Genomic DNA, 15,458 nt, shown 5'->3' on the forward strand with positions numbered 1-15,458 from the left:
GGAAGGCACATTCTTTACAGAGCTGCACAGCAGCGGAGGGGAGAAAAGAAACTAAGACACTGAAACACCCCCACACTCCCCCATGAGCATCAAGCCCTCGGGCTCTGGCTCTGGCTCTAACTCGCAGGCGCAGCCTCTGAGGCAGACCACAGCAGGCGGCTTCAAACAGCTACCTGTGGTTCAGAGACCCGAGTCAGCACGTCGAACTGGAAATTTTGTCTTCGCTGTGCAATGAGCAGCCATGTGACCTACACAGGGTCACACCCGCCACCCCAGGGGCAATCACACCTCGGCACTGACTCACACCGTCCCACCAGATCACACCCACTACCCCGATACACCCGTGCACAGAATCAGCCCTTGCTGGACAGCTGCTGTGCTCACCCGCCCCCGCACGCACACCTGGGCCCCAAATCAACCCCACTAGATAAACAGCATCCCCCGCTCCTCGCACACCGGTACAGTGACACTGCTACATCCACTCGCCCTAGTTACACATGGCAATGCCATCCACTGGGGAAGACACGACACACACGGCACCGTGACAGCCAGCCTGAGGAACTCCCAGCCGAGAGGAACAGTAGCACCCACACTGCACAGTGATACTCGCATGCCAACCAGGTGCCAGCCGCAGCCACATGCACAGAATCACACCCGCCCAGCACACACAGCAACATGCACAGAATCACACCCGCCCGGCACGCACAGCCACATGCACAGAATCACACCCGCCTGGCACACACAGCCACATGCACAGAATCACACCCGCCCAGCACACACAGCCACATGCACAGAATCACACCCACCCGGCACACACAGCCACATGCACAGAATCACACCCGCCTGGCACACACAGCCACATGCACAGAATCACACCCGCCTGGCACACACAGCCACATGCACAGAATCACACCCGCCCAACACACACAGCCACATGCACAGAATCACACCCACCTGACACACACAGCCACATGCACAGAATCACACCCACCCGGCACACACAGCCACATGCACAGAATCACACCCACCCGGCACACACAGCCACATGCACAGAGTCACACCCACCCGGCACACACAGCCACATGCACAGAATCACACCCACCCGGCACACACAGCCACACGGATAGAATCACCCCCGCCCGGCACACACAGTGACATGCACAGAATCACACCCGCCCGGCATGCACAGCGACATGCACAGAATCACACCCGCCCGGCACGCACAGCCACATGCACAGAATCACACCCGCCCGGCACGCACAGCGACATGCACAGAATCACACCCGCCCGGCACACACAGCCACATGCACAGAATCACACCCGCCCGGCACGCACAGCCACATGCACAGAATCACACCCACCCAGCACACACAGCAACATGCAGAGAGTCACACCCGCCCGGCACGCACAGCGACATGCACAGAATCACACCCGCCCGGCACACACAGCCACATGCACAGAATCACACCCGCCCGGCACGCACAGCCACATGCACAGAATCACACCCTCCCGGCACACACAGCCACATGCACAGAATCACACCCGCCCGGCACACACAGCCACATGCACAGAATCACACCCGCCCGGCACACACAGCGACATGCACAGAATCACACCCGCCCGGCATGCACAGCCACATGCACAGAATCACACCCGCCCGGCATGCACAGCCACATGCATGGACACCACATCCTCAAGAGCGCGGGCGTCATTAATGTGGGCAGGTGCTCGCCAGCTCCCTTTACCCGCAGCCACCTGCCAACCCCAGCCCCCCACCGCCCTGCCCCATGGGCTGCTCCCTGCTCCCCCCGCCGCAACCCTAGCCCCCTACAGCACAGGCAGCCTAAGCAGGGCTGCCCCTGGGGACCCCTCCCTTGCAGGGGTCAGAGCGGGGGAGGGGAGCACTCGGCAGGAGCAGAGCCCGGCTGTGCTGCAGGGGCCTCGAGCTTCGCATCCCCCGGGCCCCTGCTCGGGCGGGGACTACACTTCCCAGGATGCCCCCGCAGCTGCGCACTGAGGGGCCGTGCAAGTTCCCAGGCGGGGGGAGGGAGGGGGGCTGCTGCTTTCCCACCAGCTTTGTGGATGCCGGAGGGGCCGGGCCGGGCCGTTCAGCACCCGGGCACGGAGCCCGCGCGCCCCGGGGCGGCTCCCCTGCGCCCATTGGCAGGGGCCGAGCTGGGCCCGGAGCTCTGAAGATGGGGGACCAGAAGGTGAGGCGGGGGGTGCAGGATGGGGAGCCGGCACCAGGTGATGCTGCAGCCGCTGGTCCAAGGGCCGGCGCCGGAGATGCAGCATCTGAGCCCCGGGGGATTGTCTCCGGCCGCGGCTCCCCCTCCTCCCTGCAGCCTGCGCTGGGCAGGGGCTGTGCTCTGCCCGGGCGGGGCCCTAGGGAGGGGGGGCCCTGGGGCCCGAGGGAGGGGCCTGGATATGCCGGGGGGGGGGGACGTGATTCAGAGAACGTGCAACAAAGGAAGGCGTGTGACCTCCCTCCGGGGGACGGGGCTGGGGAATCACCCCTTAGCGGCGCCTCTCGGGGCGTTTGGGGTCGTCTCTGCACAGGGGGGCAAATGTGGCTGGACTGGACAACAGACACACACACACACAGGCAACCTATTCCCCCGGCTGGATAGATGTACAGACACCCAACCTCCAGCTAGACAGAGCTACAGACATACACACAAAACCTATTCCCCCCAGCTGGACAGAACTACAGACACACAGGCAACCTATTCCCCCAGCTGGATAGATCTACAGACACCTGCCCTCTCGGCTGGATAGATGTACAGACACCCACCCACCCCCAGCTAAATAGAAGTACAGACATACAAACACAGCCTATTTCCCCTGCTAGACAGATCTACAGACCTCCGCATCCCCAGCTGGACAGATCTATAGACACCCCCCGAGCTGGACAGAACTACTGATACACACACAGCCTATTTCCCCAGCTGGACAGATCTACAGACCCACCCACTCCTAAACTGGACAGATCTATAGACCCCTCCCCAGCCTGATCCCTCCAGGAGGACAGAGGAGCTCCCTTTTAGAGTAGTAATAGAAATGTAGCCGTGTTAGTCTGGTGTAGCTGAAGCAAAATGCAGGACTATGTAGCACTTTAAAGACTAACAAGATGGTTTATTAGATGATGAGCTTTTGTGGGCCAGACCCACTTCCTCAGATCAAGTAGTGGAATAGTGACTATTTTCTTCCACTACTTGATCTGAGGAAGTGGGTCTGGCCCATGAAAGCTCATCACCTAATAAACCATCTTGTTAGTCTTTAAAGTGCTACATAGTCCTCCTTTTAGAGTAGGATGGGGAGTCTGGGCTCCTAGTTCAGTGTCAAGCTTAGCCTGCATCCCTGTGATTGGATCCGACATAGATGGGTAGAATGTACCTGTATGGATCCACCTGTAGAGCCAGGCCGGCCCGAGTGACCTTGGCCTGGGTCCCCTGTCATGCAGCGGCAGTTGTGGTGCTTTGTACCTCTGAAAACCTCCACCCTCTGTGTGCCTCGGTTTCTCCATCTGTAGGTGGACGTGGGGTGATTCTCATGCACCTCCGGGGGTGGAGGCACATTGTGTAAGTGCTTAGTGGAAGGTGCTGTGAACATTCAGTGCCTGCAATTCGCTGGGACCAGTCTCCTGGCGAGGGCAGGTGGCTGGGTTTGTCCAGCGGTGGGGGTGGTAAAAACAGGTGCAGAAATCCTGCCCCGAACTCTGTCTAGGCAAATCCCAGCCAGAGACGGTATTTTGACTATGTGCATTAAAGTTACACACAGAGACCCCAACTGAGATTGGGGCCCCCAGTGTCCGGTGTGGCACAGACACCTAGGGTGTGTCTAGACTACAGGGTTTTGTCGACAAAAGTCCACTTATGTCGACAAAACTATACCAGCGTCTACACTACCGCTGAGTTCTGTCGACATAACGTCAACAGAACTCAGCAGTTTTGTCGACGCTGGTAAACCTCATTTTATGAGGCATAACACCTTCTGTCGACAGAAGGTGTTATTGCATGTAAACTGTCCTTTGCGTCTACACTACCATGTCGACAAAGCAGCTTGCTTTGTCGACAGAACTGGATGTAGTCTAGACGCTCTTTGTCGACAGAAGCTTTGTCAACAGTATCTGTCGACAAAACATCTGTCGACAAAAGCCTGTAGTCTAGATGTACCCTTAGTGAGACACAGTCCCGGTCCCAAAGTCCTTACAGTCGATCGAAATAGACAAGACACATAGGGTGAGGGGAAACTGAGGCACAGGGTGATGAAGGGACTTCCCAAGATCACTCAGTAGGACAGGGGCTGAGCTGGGAAGGGAGCTGGGTACTCTGCCCATTGTCTGAGGAGTTGTGTAATAAATGCATTTGAGATAGATAGATAGATAGATAGATAGATAGATAGATAGATAGATAGATAGATAGATAGATAGAGGGGGTGTATAGGGATAGATAGATAGATAGATAGATAGATAGATAGATAGATAGATAGATAGATAGATAGATAGATATGGGTGTATATATATATCTATCATTCCTGGGATAAAAGAGATGCAGGAGGAGAGTATTATTTGGAGTATTGTGTCCAGTTCTCCCCTCCCCCCCCCCCCACTAGAGAAAGGATGTAGATGCATTGGAGAAAGTCCAGTGGAGGGCGACCAAAATGATGAGGGGGCTGGAGCACACGATTTATGAGGAGAGACTGAGGGATTTGGGTTTGTTTAGTCTGCAGAAGGGAAGAGTGAGGGGGGTTTGATAGCAGCCTTCAACTTCCTGAAGGGAGGTTCCAAAGAGGATGGAGAGAGGCTGTTCTCAGTGGGGACAGATGCAGAACAAGGAGCAACGGTCTCAAGTTACAGTGGGAGAGGTCCAGGTTGGATATTAGGAAAAACTATTTCCCTAGGCGGGGGGTGAAGCACTGGAATGGGTTCCCTAGGGAGGTGGTGGAGTCTCCAGCCCTAGAGGTTTTTAAGTCTCGGCTTGACACAGCCCTGGCTGGGATGATTGAGTTGGGATTGGTCCTGCCTCGGGCAGGGGGCTGGACTTGATGACTCCTGAGGTCTCTTCCAGCCCTAGGATTCTATGAGAGAGAGACTAGGAATCCAGACTCCTGGGTTCCATTCCTGGCCCTGCTGTTTGAGTCCCTGTGTGACCGTAGGCAAGTAAATTCACCCATCTGTGCCTCAGTTTCCCTAGTTGTTTAATGTGTGTGGGGGGAGGGTGTTAATATAATGTTACTGCCCAGGGTGCTGTCAGCCTAGGCACCTCATGTCTGGAGTGCAGGTACAGATACTCGCATGGAAGGCACGAGGGGCAGCGTCTCCCCATCCCAGCAAGGGTCCCCCACTGGAGAGCTGAGCTGAGCCCTGGGGAAGGGTGAATTGCCCCTGGCTCAGGACCAGGGGTGGGGGTAGAGCCCAGGGATGCCCCTGAGAGCAGGTGTGGCTCTTTTGGCCCAGGACGCCCTGCGGAAGATCATCACCACGCTCGCCGTGAAGAACGAGGAGATCCAGAACTTCATCTACGCCCTCAAGCAGATGCTGCAGAATGTGGAGGTAGTGGGGGCCCCCGGCACACCTGGCTCTGTAGGGCTCCCCCTGTTCTGTGGGGCTGGCATCACAGGCCCCCATCACCTTCCTGTCTGCCCCCCCATCCTCCCATCATCTCCCTTCCATGACAGCAGCCCCCCAGCATGGGCATGACAACCTTCCTCCCCCAATCAACCCACTAGCATTGGTATAACGGTGCCCCTGCCCCGCAGCCTCCCAGGACGGGCACGACAGTGTCCCTCCCTTCGCTATCCCCCCACGTTGGCACAGCAGCGCCCCCTGTTGCCCCCACAACTGCACCAGCATGCTATGTCCTTGGCCACGGAATTTGCTGCGTGACAAGCGCAACAGTGCAGCGCGCAGATGGCGAGGGCGAATCCCAGGGGCCCGGCAGGGGAGGGAGCAGCCGGGGCAGGGGCTGGGATGGGGGCAGCTCAGTAAGCTGCAGCTGTCCTGAGCTGGGGTCTGTGCGGCTCCCTCCCGCCCCCCGGGCCTGTCTCCCCCAGGCGAACTCCACCAAGGTGCAGGAGGACCTGGAGGGGGAGTTCCAGTCCCTATACTCCCTGCTGGACGAGCTGAAGGAGGGCATGCTCATGAAGATCAAGCAAGACCGGGCCAGCCGCACCTACGAGCTGCAGGTAGGACCCCCCTCCCCCAGCTCCAGCCAGGCCCCTGACTGCCCCCTGCCCCACTGCCCCTCACTGTGTTCTGCTGCAGAACCAGCTGGCCGCCTGCACCAAGGCACTGGAGAGCTCCGAGGAGCTGCTGGAGACGGCCAACCAGACGCTGGAAGGAGCCGAGAACCACGACTTCCACCAGGTGCGCCCCAAGGCAGCCCATGGTGGGCAGAGGGCGAGCCGGGGGAGGGCACATGAACCCCTGTGGTGCACTTTGTGGGATGACCCCTGCGGGCGTTGGGGGGGGGCTGATCACTGTGGAAGGGAGAAGGCAGGTGCCAAGGGGGCATCCAATTTCTAGCATCTGTGATCCAGCGTCTGACACCCCCATGCCGCACCCCGCTCCTCCTTGGTCCCTGCCCCAGTTGAATGTCTTTGAGCTGCGGGTGAAGGCTCTCCAGGGGCTGTGCTGGGCTCTCTGCAGTGGGCCTGGAGCTCGGCCTGGTGCAGAATGTACCAACAGCCCAGCTGGGTTCAGCCACCGAGGCCCAGGCTATGGGAAAGCTAGAGGGGGGGTGCAGCTGAGCAGGGGGAGGGCCCAGCACAGAGAGTTATTAAATCCAAGCCACACACTGCAGCAGAGGAGAGATCAGGGTCAGGGCCACCACCACCCTAGATCTGCCCCCCATGGTCCTCCTGGGGCGATGGCCTCTGGCTCTGTTTTTCCCTAATATGAGCATTGCCCACTGGAACCTATACCAATAACCCACCAGTGAGGCCCCACCAATGGATGCCTGAGATGAAAACTAACCCCTCATCCTTCCCACCCCATAATACTCTGGATTCTGCAATGTCACATCCTGGGGAGCCAGACCCTTTCTGACCCCCACTTCCCTGCAACCCAGAAGCATGAAGATTGCTACACCTTGTAACTGTGGGGGCTGTGCTTATTCCTGGGAATTCCTGCTCCTTTCTTGAATTTTACTAAGCTCTTTGCCTCTGTAATCTCCAGCGGCAGTGAGGTCCGCAAGTTAACGCTGCATTGGATTTTATGATGATGTAGACTGAGATCACCTCTCCAGGGTGAGAAGGGATCTGCAGCTCTGGTGAAGGTAACTTCGGCCAGTCTCTGCAGAGAAACAGGCTGAACGGGAATCCTGGGATGTAGCCTAAAACAGAGAGAGACTTGCTGATTTCAGGGAGACTTTGAGGCTATGTCTACACTGGCATGATTTTCCGGAAATGCTTTTAACGGAAAAGTTTTCCGTTAAAAGCATTTTCGGAAAAGCACGTCTAGATTGGCAGGATGCTTTTCCGCAAAAGCACTTTTTGTGGAAAAGCGTCCGTGGCCAATCTAGACGCGGTTTTGCGCAAAAAAACCCCGATCGCCATTTTCGCAATCGGGGCTTTTTTGTGGAAAACAGTACTATGCTGTCTACACTGGCCCCTTTGCGCAAAAGTCTTTCGGAAAAAGACTTTTGCCTGAACGGGAGCAGCACAGTATTTCTGGAAAAGCACTGATGATTTTACAGGAGATCACCAGTGCTTTTCCGGAAATTCAAGTGGCCAGTCTAGACACAGCCTGAAGGTGTTACCAAGTGGATAGACGGGGACCAAGAATCAGGATTCTGGGTTTCTAGTCCTGGTCTGGGATAGTATTACCTAGTAGGTAGACAGGACCTAGAGTCTAGTCCTGGCTCTGGGATGGACATGTTGTCTAGTGGCTAGATGAGGATAGCTGTGGGTCTGAACTCCTGGGCTCTGTTCCTGTCTCTGCCGCTGACTCACCTACCTGGGGAACGCCGCTTCCTGCTTTATGCCTCAGTTTCCCCATTTAAAAATGCTGGCCTCACAACTTTGTGATTTAGTGGTTTTGTGTCCCTGAAGGGCTCTGAGATCTTGGGCTAGGGAGTGCTACTGCAGCGCAGAGTTTGGTGAATATTATTTCTAACGCACCTGGCTGCCCTGTCTGACCCTCTCTTCCTCTTTTTTGTCCCCCTCCCTTCTCTCTCTTTCTCTCTGCTTCGAAGGCTGCCAAGCAGATCAAGGATAGGTACAGTACCCGCCACCCTATCTCTCACCCTGCCCCAAGTCCCCACCCGCTCCTCACCGCGTGCCGATCTGTCTTACTAACATAGTTTAGATTAGCACAGTCCTCTCCCTGTTACCCTGAGCTCCGGGGATGGGCCCCCCAAGCTGGAGAGGAGACATCAGGTCACGGGAGACTGACGGCCAGCCCAGCACTCCTGGTGGAGGGTAGGCTGCAGGGGAGACATGGGGCAACTTGGCCCTGGCTTAGAAGGAACACAGATCGTGGATGGTCTCTGTGTGTGCCGGGAGCTTCCCCGTACGCCCTGGTCTGCAGGGAATTGGGCGGGCGGGGCTCATGGGTGTGGGTGCACTCTGGGAAAGGGCCCTTCTGACTCTCCACAGCGTGACAATGGCCCCTGCGTTCCGGCTCTCGCTCAAGGCCAAGGTGAGCGACAACATGAGCCACCTGATGGTGGATTTCGCCCAGGAGCGCCGCATGCTGCAGTCCCTGAAGTTCCTCCCAGGTGAATGCGGTGGGGAGGGGAGCCTCGTGGCCTCCTCTGGGGTTGCTGCAGCCGCCCTGGGCTGTCATCCGGGTCGGAGGGTTTGCCTGCAGCCAGGCCAGGTCGCACCAGCAGGACATGGGGGTTTGGCAGGGGTCACCCTGGGCTGGGCTGGCAGGAGGGTGGGGGTGTGGGAAGGGCCATGTCGGGCTGTGCTGACAGGATATGGGGGTTTGGGAGGGGCCATGCTCACTGGAGGGTGGGGCTGTGGGAGGGGCCATTCTGGCAGGAGGGTGGGGCTGTGGGAGGAGCCATCCTGGCAGGAGAGTGGGGGTGTGGGAGGGGCCATGCAGACACAACAGTGGGGGTGTGGGAGGGGCCATGCAGACTGGAGGGTGGGGCTGTGGGAGGGGCCATTCTGGCAGGAGGGTGGGGCTGTGGGAGGGGCCATTCTGGCAGGAGGGTGGGGCTGTGGGAGGGGCCATGCAGACAGGAGGGTGGGAGTGTGGGAGGGGCCATGCCGACAGGAGGGTGGGGGTGTGGGAGGAGCCATCCTGGCAGGAGGGTGGGGCTGTGGGAGGGGCCATGCCATGCTGTGCCAGCAGGACACAGGGGTCTGGGAGGGGCACGCGGTGCCATGCTGGCAGCACACGGGGGGGTTGGGAAGGACCATACCATGCAGGTCACCAGGGCTTGGGCGGGGATATGCTGTGCCGTGCCAGCAGGACAGGGGGTTTCCAGGCCATGCTGGCAGGACGTGGGGTTTGGGAGAAGCCATGCCAGACTAGGCCAGCAGTATGTGAGCTTTGGGAGGGGCCATGCCAGGCCTTGGCTGGTAGGGGGTGATGGAGTTTGGAAGGGACCATGAGGACCGTGTTTGCCATCCCTGTGCTCTCGGCCCCTGGTCTAGTTCCCAGCGCTCCGGAGATCGACATGGCGGAGTCGCTGGTGGCCGACAACTGCGTGACGCTGGCCTGGAGGATGCCTGATGAGGACAGCAAGATCGACCATTACGTCCTGGAGTACCGCAAGACCAACTTCGAGGGGCCCCCGCGGGTGAAGGAGGACCAGCCCTGGATGGTGATCGAGGGCATCAAGCAGACAGAGTACACCCTAACTGGTGAGGGGTCCGGGGGGCACCTACTCACTGCAGCCCCCCCAGCAGGGGCTTCAGGTGCACTGGCGGTAGGGGGAGCACCCAGCTACTCCAGTCCCACCTTCTCCCAGCAGGAGGCGCCGTAGGGAGAGGACAGGCGCACTGGCGGTAGGGGGGGTGCCCAGCTACTCCAGTCCCACCTTCTCCCAGCAGGAGGCGACGTAGGGAGGGGACAGGCGCACTGGTGGTAGGGGAGTTCCCAGTTGCTCCAGTCCCACCTTCTCCCAGCAGGAGGCGCCGTAGGGAGAGGACAGGTGCACTGGCGGTAGGGGGGGGCGCCCAGCTACTCCAGTCCCACCTTCTCCCAGCAGGAGGCGCTGTAGGGAGGGGACAGGCGCGCCGGCTGTGGGGCAGCTAGCTCTCAGATGCCCCAGTTTGTACCGGTTGTGGGTGCTGGGGATGGCCAGGCAGAGGGCTGGCTATGGGGGACTTGCCGGCCCTGCTGAGCCCTGACATGGGCCCCCTGCTCCCATCTAACCCCAGCGACTCCCCTCAGGGCTCAAGTTCGACATGAAATGCATGAATTTCCGCGTGAAGGCCTGTAACAAGGCAGTGGCGGGCGAGTTCTCCGAGCCGGTCACCTTGGAAACCAGAGGTGCGTTTGGCGGGGGGGCATGGAAATAGAGGGGTTCAGCCTGCGTCAGTGACACCCCCTGCCACTCCTGGGCAGAAGCAGGGCCCACTGGACACCCCCAGACACCCAGGGCCACGTGGGCATGCGGCTACGGGCATGGGGCTGAGCTGAGTGTGCCCTACACAGTCCCTGGCACCACGGGGCCCCCCCGAGGAGCCTCTCCCCTCTCCCTGTGTCCTGCCCCAGAGCCAGTCAGGGCAAGGCACCCAGTGTAGGGACCCAGGGAACCTCAGTGGCACCCCCATATCTGGGTCACCCCTGGGTGGGAGAGAGATTGGGAGGGCACCCTCCCTGTGGTACTTGGGGGGGAGGGGTTCTCCCTGGGCAGGGTGATACGGGATGGTGGGAGCAGGGCTCCCTGGGACGGGGCTGGGATGGGATGTTGGGGAGGGGAGCCTGGGGTGGGTGCTTAGTCCAGGTCTGACCGTGCCCAGGGCTCCGTCTCCAGCTTTCATGTTCCGCCTGGACGCCAGCACTTGTCACCAGAACCTGAAGGTGGAGGAGCTGAGCGTGGAGTGGGACGCCATGGGGGGCAAGGTGCAGGACATCAAGGCCCGGGAGAAGGACGGGAAGGGCAGGACGGCGTCTCCGGTAAACTCCCCTGCCAGGTAAACCCCCCCCCCCCCCACAAACCCACACAGCAGGGAGAACAGCCAGAGGCTCGGGAACAGACAAGTCCTGTCCCGTGGACTCTTCCGCCTTGAGGGAGCGACAGGCCCGGGGTCAAACCCAACCATGCATCCGGGGGAAGGGGGCTGAGGTACCGGCCGAGCCATGGACCGATCCTCAGGGGAGGGTCCTGGAGGGAGCTGGGGTGCACACCCACCCTGTGTGCCGTCCTCGGGGGACGGGAGCCGGGACTGCGGGCCCCGCCCTGGGAAGGAGCCGGGTGCCGTTGTGAGGCAGAGTGAGGGCAAAGGCGGGAAAGAGCCTCCGGGGGAGCACAAGGACCCCGTCCCTGGGGGGGGCGCGCGGCTGCAGCTTTCCTGCCTGCCCCACTGTCTGTAGGTGCCTGCAGTCTCCCAAGAGGATGCCCTCGGCCCGCGGGGGCAGGGACCGCTTCACGGCCGAGTCCTACACGGTGCTGGGTAAGAGCCTGCGGGGGGGCGAGGGGTGGGAGCCAGGAGTCTCTGTGGACAGGCACGGGGCAGGTCGCACCGTCATGGGGGGGAGGGGGAATGTCACCTGCTGGGGGGCCACAAGACCAGGCGCTGTGAGCCCCTTGCTGGCGTTGGGCTATCAGCAGGTGAAGGGCTGTGTGCTGGGGGGGGAGGGGTTAGGGCAATAGCGGGGGGAACCTTTGATTCCACTGACCCGCAGAAAAATCAGTCGGGAGCCGCACACAAGTGAGACGCAAACCCCCCCAAACCTTCACTGACGCGGCCCCCACCTGGGAAGGAGAAAGACCCTCCCCCATTCCCCTCACACCAGAGCCTAGTGGGTTTTGTGTGTTCCCACCCCACAGGGGAGCAGAGGGTGGGGGGGCTGGAGCCCCAGCACAGACTCCCCAATGCTGGGGGGGGAGCCCTGAACTTCAGAGGCCACATCCAGCCCCCAGGCCTTAAGTTCCCCATCCCTGGGTTAGAGGGTCAGGGCAGCCTGGGATTCGGGAGAACCCAAGGCCGGGACGCCCACTGAGAATGCCCCATCCCCCCCCATCCCTCCGCAGGCGACACGCTGATCGACGGGGGCGACCACTACTGGGAGGTGAGGTACGACCGGGACAGCAAAGCCTTCGGCGTGGGCGTGGCCTATCGGACCCTGGGCAAGTTCGACCAGCTGGGCAAGACGTCGTCGTCCTGGTGCGTCCACCTCAACAACTGGCTGCAGGTCAGCTTCACCGCCAAGCACAACAACAAGGCCAAGGCCCTGGACGTGCCCGTGCCCGACTGTATCGGCGTCTACTGCAACTTCCCCGAAGGTGAGGCCGTGCGCGTCCTGCTGCCCCGGCTGTCTCTGCGTTCTGACCCCACGGGCCGTACCGCGGCCCACCCTGCCCGAAAGCCGCTGCTCCTCGGGGCTGCCACCGGCTGGGAGCGGCAGCCTCAGTCAGTTCTAGCTGGGGCTGGGTGACTGGCGGGTTCCTGGCAGTGACCCCCCCCCCGCTGTGATAATAGTGCAGCGTAGGCGGGTGTGAAGAACAGCTCGCTGTGTCCGTGCTGGGGCTGCATCAGAACTGGGCAGCCCCACCCCAACCCACCCGGCCCACCCGGCCCCCTGTGATCAGACAAGGCGCGTCCCAGGTGGCTGCGGTGGAGACGCCGGCTGAGAAGGGGGCTGCAGCGTCCCAGGCTGGTCTGACCTGAGGACTGAGATGGGGGGTGAAAAATCCCCCCCTTACACCTTTGCTGGGCGGCTCAGCCCCCCCCTGACTTCCTGTGTCTGCCCGCAGGTTTCCTGTCCTTCTACAACGCTCGAACCAAGCAGCTGCTCCACACGTTTAAGGCCAGATTCACCCAGCCGGTGCTTCCTGCCTTCATGGTGAGGGGTCCTTCACGGGGTGGGAGGAGGCCGCAGGGGCCTGCGATGCTGAAGCGTGTGTGTCTGGAGGTCTCCCCTGTGCATAAAGGGCAGCCTCAGCTCCTAGGTGTGAACTCATCTCCCTGCAAGCCAAAGGCACGGCCTCCCCGCCCACCTGCCTGCCCCCCTTCTGCCATGAGGGGCTGTGCTGTCGTGGGGCTGGAAGCGGGGGAAGGGCTCCCTCCACCTTGTTCCTGTGTCATTTTCTGGGACCGGGTCAGCCCCAACGCCCTCGGATGGTAGGGACCAGGATGGCCCAGCTGTCCCTGCCGGGACACTGCTGCGGGGGGAAGCTCACAGCACCAGAAGGCCCCGCTGTCTTAGAACAAGTGTCGCTCCCCTGACTTGACTGCTCGCTTGGCGGCTATCGAGCTGTGGTTTGCCGGGGGACTGCGGCTGGGAGGGGAGGTTTCTATGGAACAGTCTCTCACGGGGGAGTAATAATTAGTTCTGTCGAGTACTTTTCAGCAGATCGTTGCTACGGGCTTCACGCTCTCGGTTGTTTGCGAGGTGGCCTGAGCATTCAAGTCCTGGCTTCACCACTGGGCAGACCCCGGGCAAGTCACTTTGCTGCTCGGTGCCTCAGTTTCCCCATCTATAATGGGGGGCTCATCCTTCTCTGCCGCTCAAGGATGTGTGGGAGGTAAAAGTCATGGGGGAGGAGAGCGTGAAGCCCTGAGACTCCAGTGATGAGGATGAGACATGCTCCAGCTGCTCGGACGTGCCCCTCCCTCCCCGTCCTCTTCCCCGCCCTGCCTGTTTGGGATGAAACACTCTGCAGTCAGCTGCAGTAACCTGCTTCCTTCCCTTCCCCAACCCCCAGGTTTGGTGCGGCAGCTTCCACGTCTACTCGGGACTGCAGGTGCCCAGCACTGTCAAATGCCTCCAGAAACGAAACAGCGCCACCAGCAGCTCCAACGCCAGCCTGACTTAGACACACACGACCTCCGGGCGCAGCAGGCCCCGCACCAGCTCCTGCTGCGGGACTGGGCCGCCTCCTGGACCCCCGGCACCCTCCTTGGAAGGGAGCGACGGCCCCGCAGCCTGGTCGGTTTGCTTTCCCGGAAGGCTGCTCGAGACGGAGAGGCTGGCGCTGCCCGGCCGGGCGGCACGCAAGGCTGCAAGGACTAGAACGCTCTGAATGTACCGAGACCTTCCTGCCTAGATCGATTGTAAAGCCGCCTCCCCCTCCCCGCCCGCTGCCTCACACTTGCCTTTAAGAGACGGGGGGAAGCCCGCGAGCTGCAAGCCGCCTTTAAGCGCGCCGGGATCGCGAGTCCAGGGGACGTGGCCTCCTCCGCGGGAAGAGCGTTTGGTTTGGTCCCGGCCGGCACAAAAGCTCCCAGGGGCACCAGGCGTGTGGGTGCGCGTCTGCTTTACAGCCCGTTAGCCTCTCTCATGAAAAAGCTGCTTCTGGCCTTAATAATAAACTTAGCGCTAGGCATAGCTCCCCCTCGGCTGCGTGGTGTCTCCTGGGGCAAGGTGGCGGGCAGAGGCTGGGCCCCGGGAAGGGAGGCACCACTGAACCATTGGGCGGCTGCCTCAGGGCTAGCCCAGTGGCTTCTAAACGATGGGGCATGAGCCAGAACTGGGGGGCGGGATGTTGGGCGCTGGGGCTCGGTGCTGCAGGGGATCCGGTGAGTGGGGGGGGGGCTAAGGCAGCTGTCGGCCTGTCCTGGCACTGCAGACTGCGCTGCGCCCCAGAAGTGGCCTGCAGCAGGCCTGGCTCGTAAGTGGGGGGGGAGGAGGAGAGCGCACAAGGCCCTGCCCCGAGTACTAGCTCCGCCCTCCCATTGGCTGGGAACGGCTGCTTCTGGGGCGCAGCCTGGTCTGCAGGGCCAAGAGAGGCAGGAGGCTGCCTTAGCCACCCCCCGCTGCCCGGGAGCTGCCCAAGCCAAGCCCCTCCTGCCGCAGCCCTGACCCCCCCAACCGGAGCCCCCTCGTGCACCCTGAAGCCCATCCTCAGCCCCACCCCAGAGCCCCCACTCCAGTCATGTCAGTTCACGGCATCAACCACTTTCTTCAACTGGGGCATGAGAACAAAAGTTTGGGCAGGGTGGGAGATGCCCCCAGCTGACTCCCTGGGGGTCCCCTGCCATTCCCAGGGTGGCTCATTGCCAACCGCAGCAGCGCTCTCCAGCCAGGGCCCCGCCGGTAGGGGGGCTCTGCTCCCAGGCAGCTGGCCTCCCCAGGGACAGGGGAAAAGGCCTGATGTGGGGAGAGAGGCACCAAGGGCTGAGTGCTGCAAAGGGCGGTTTTACCTATACCCCGAGACTGTGTCTAGACTGGCAAGTTTTTCTGCAAAAGCAGCTGCTTTTGCGGAAAAACTTGCCAGCTGTCTACACTGGCCGCTTGAATTTCTGCAAGAACACTGACGATGTCATGTAAGAAATCAGTGCTTCTTGCGGAAATACTGTGCTGCTCCCCTTCGGGCAAAAGGGCCAGTGTA

At 60.8% G+C, this 15,458-nt stretch overlaps 1 protein-coding gene across 2 annotated transcripts; it reads left to right on the top strand.

The window, feature by feature from the left end:
* Positions 1-2,040: 2,040 nt before the first annotated feature.
* On the top strand, positions 2,041-14,455 carry FSD1 (fibronectin type III and SPRY domain containing 1). 2 transcript variants are annotated; one of them, XM_075903024.1, is made up of 13 exons: positions 2,041-2,210; positions 5,459-5,554; positions 6,055-6,186; positions 6,266-6,367; positions 8,196-8,218; positions 8,599-8,720; positions 9,610-9,819; positions 10,352-10,450; positions 10,938-11,097; positions 11,498-11,577; positions 12,159-12,410; positions 12,882-12,970; positions 13,833-14,085. In XM_075903024.1, the coding sequence occupies exons 1-13, from the start codon at positions 2,196-2,198 to the stop codon at positions 13,941-13,943; spliced, it is 1,491 nt and encodes a 496-aa protein (XP_075759139.1). In that variant the 5' UTR covers positions 2,041-2,195; the 3' UTR covers positions 13,944-14,085. The 2 variants fall into 2 exon arrangements, with proteins under 2 accessions (XP_075759139.1, XP_075759140.1); XM_075903025.1 differs by lacking the exon at positions 12,882-12,970 and having other exon boundaries at positions 13,833-14,455.
* The last annotated feature ends 1,003 nt before the right edge of the window (positions 14,456-15,458 follow it).

Source organism: Pelodiscus sinensis, chromosome 19, assembly GCF_049634645.1.
Source record: "Pelodiscus sinensis isolate JC-2024 chromosome 19, ASM4963464v1, whole genome shotgun sequence".
Classification (NCBI taxonomy): Eukaryota; Metazoa; Chordata; order Testudines; family Trionychidae; genus Pelodiscus; species Pelodiscus sinensis.

Bases quoted from the DNA above. Each gene is read 5' to 3' on its own strand.
- FSD1 (XM_075903025.1), top strand. The intron at 5,555-6,054 runs GTAGTGGGGGCC...TGTCTCCCCCAG, and splicing joins AGATGCTGCAGAATGTGGAG to GCGAACTCCACCAAGGTGCA. The intron at 11,578-12,158 runs GTAAGAGCCTGC...ATCCCTCCGCAG, and splicing joins CGAGTCCTACACGGTGCTGG to GCGACACGCTGATCGACGGG.